General features: G+C 33.3%; 1 protein-coding gene across 1 annotated transcript in view; it reads right to left on the minus strand.

The window, feature by feature from the left end:
- Positions 1-422: 422 nt before the first annotated feature.
- Positions 423-916, minus strand: part of LOC107461036 (protein CLT2, chloroplastic) — a gene marked incomplete in the record, with an annotated part of 5248 nt that continues 4754 nt past the window's right edge. Inside the window, 1 exon segment of the mRNA XM_021128871.2 lies at positions 423-797. Within this exon segment, the coding sequence (XP_020984530.1) occupies positions 645-797 (153 nt within the window).

A 916-nucleotide genomic window follows, 5' to 3' on the forward strand; every position in this document is an offset into this window, starting at 1 on the left:
TAAGATATAATAAATAATAAAAAATATAATTTACTTTATTTTTTCTTTCACATCAAATTGAAGAAAATAGAATGGTAAAAAATGTTATTATCAAAAAATTAAGTGACAATACAAGAGAAAAAAAATTGTTTCCGTCCAATGCCTCTGTGTAAAATATATTAACACAATATTTCTGTTCATATTTTATTTACTAAGTACGATTGTGCTTCTATATTCATGTCTCAATATTCTCTGCTTGTGAACAAAGCAACCATAGTGACAGACTTAGAAGGGAAAATAACACAAAAAGAACCCACACCACCCAAAACACTTTTCTTTTCTGTTAAATGTATACTTCCGGAGCTTATGTGGCATATGTAACTTAACTATTCAACAAAAGACTACAATGAAAAAATGATCCAATCGCTTAGACAAAGACAGTAAAGAGAAATAGAAATTGAACTGATCTTACCTCACACTAATCAGAATCCAAAAAATAATACTAGTAAAAAATACTGTACATGAGTACACGTAGAATTGGACAAAGTCAATAAATACATTTCACCAAGATAGATTGCCTCAAGACTGATAGTTGAGTGAGTAGATAGGCTGCTTGGTAGTTTGGGAGTTACTTCTCAGCAATGGTTTTGTGGAACGGATGCGCTTCAATCAGATTTAGTACTATTCTTGGCAGCTCTGGTTGTGTTATACAGATAAAGACCAGATACAAGGATGGCGCAGCCAACTACAAAAACTGGGCTCAGGCTTGTTCCCTCGGGAAGATAAGGCAACGGAAGGGAAAGAATGATGACGGAAATCGGCACTGCAAATCATAACCAAACATGAGCTGAATATGTTCAAAAAAGAAATCAAGATGTCCACAAGACAGGCAACAAATTTTATTGGAATGTTATGCAATGCTAAAGTAACTAATTAG

The sequence above is a fragment of the Arachis duranensis genome, chromosome 8, assembly GCF_000817695.3.
Source record: "Arachis duranensis cultivar V14167 chromosome 8, aradu.V14167.gnm2.J7QH, whole genome shotgun sequence".
NCBI lineage: Eukaryota > Viridiplantae > Streptophyta > Magnoliopsida > Fabales > Fabaceae > Arachis > Arachis duranensis.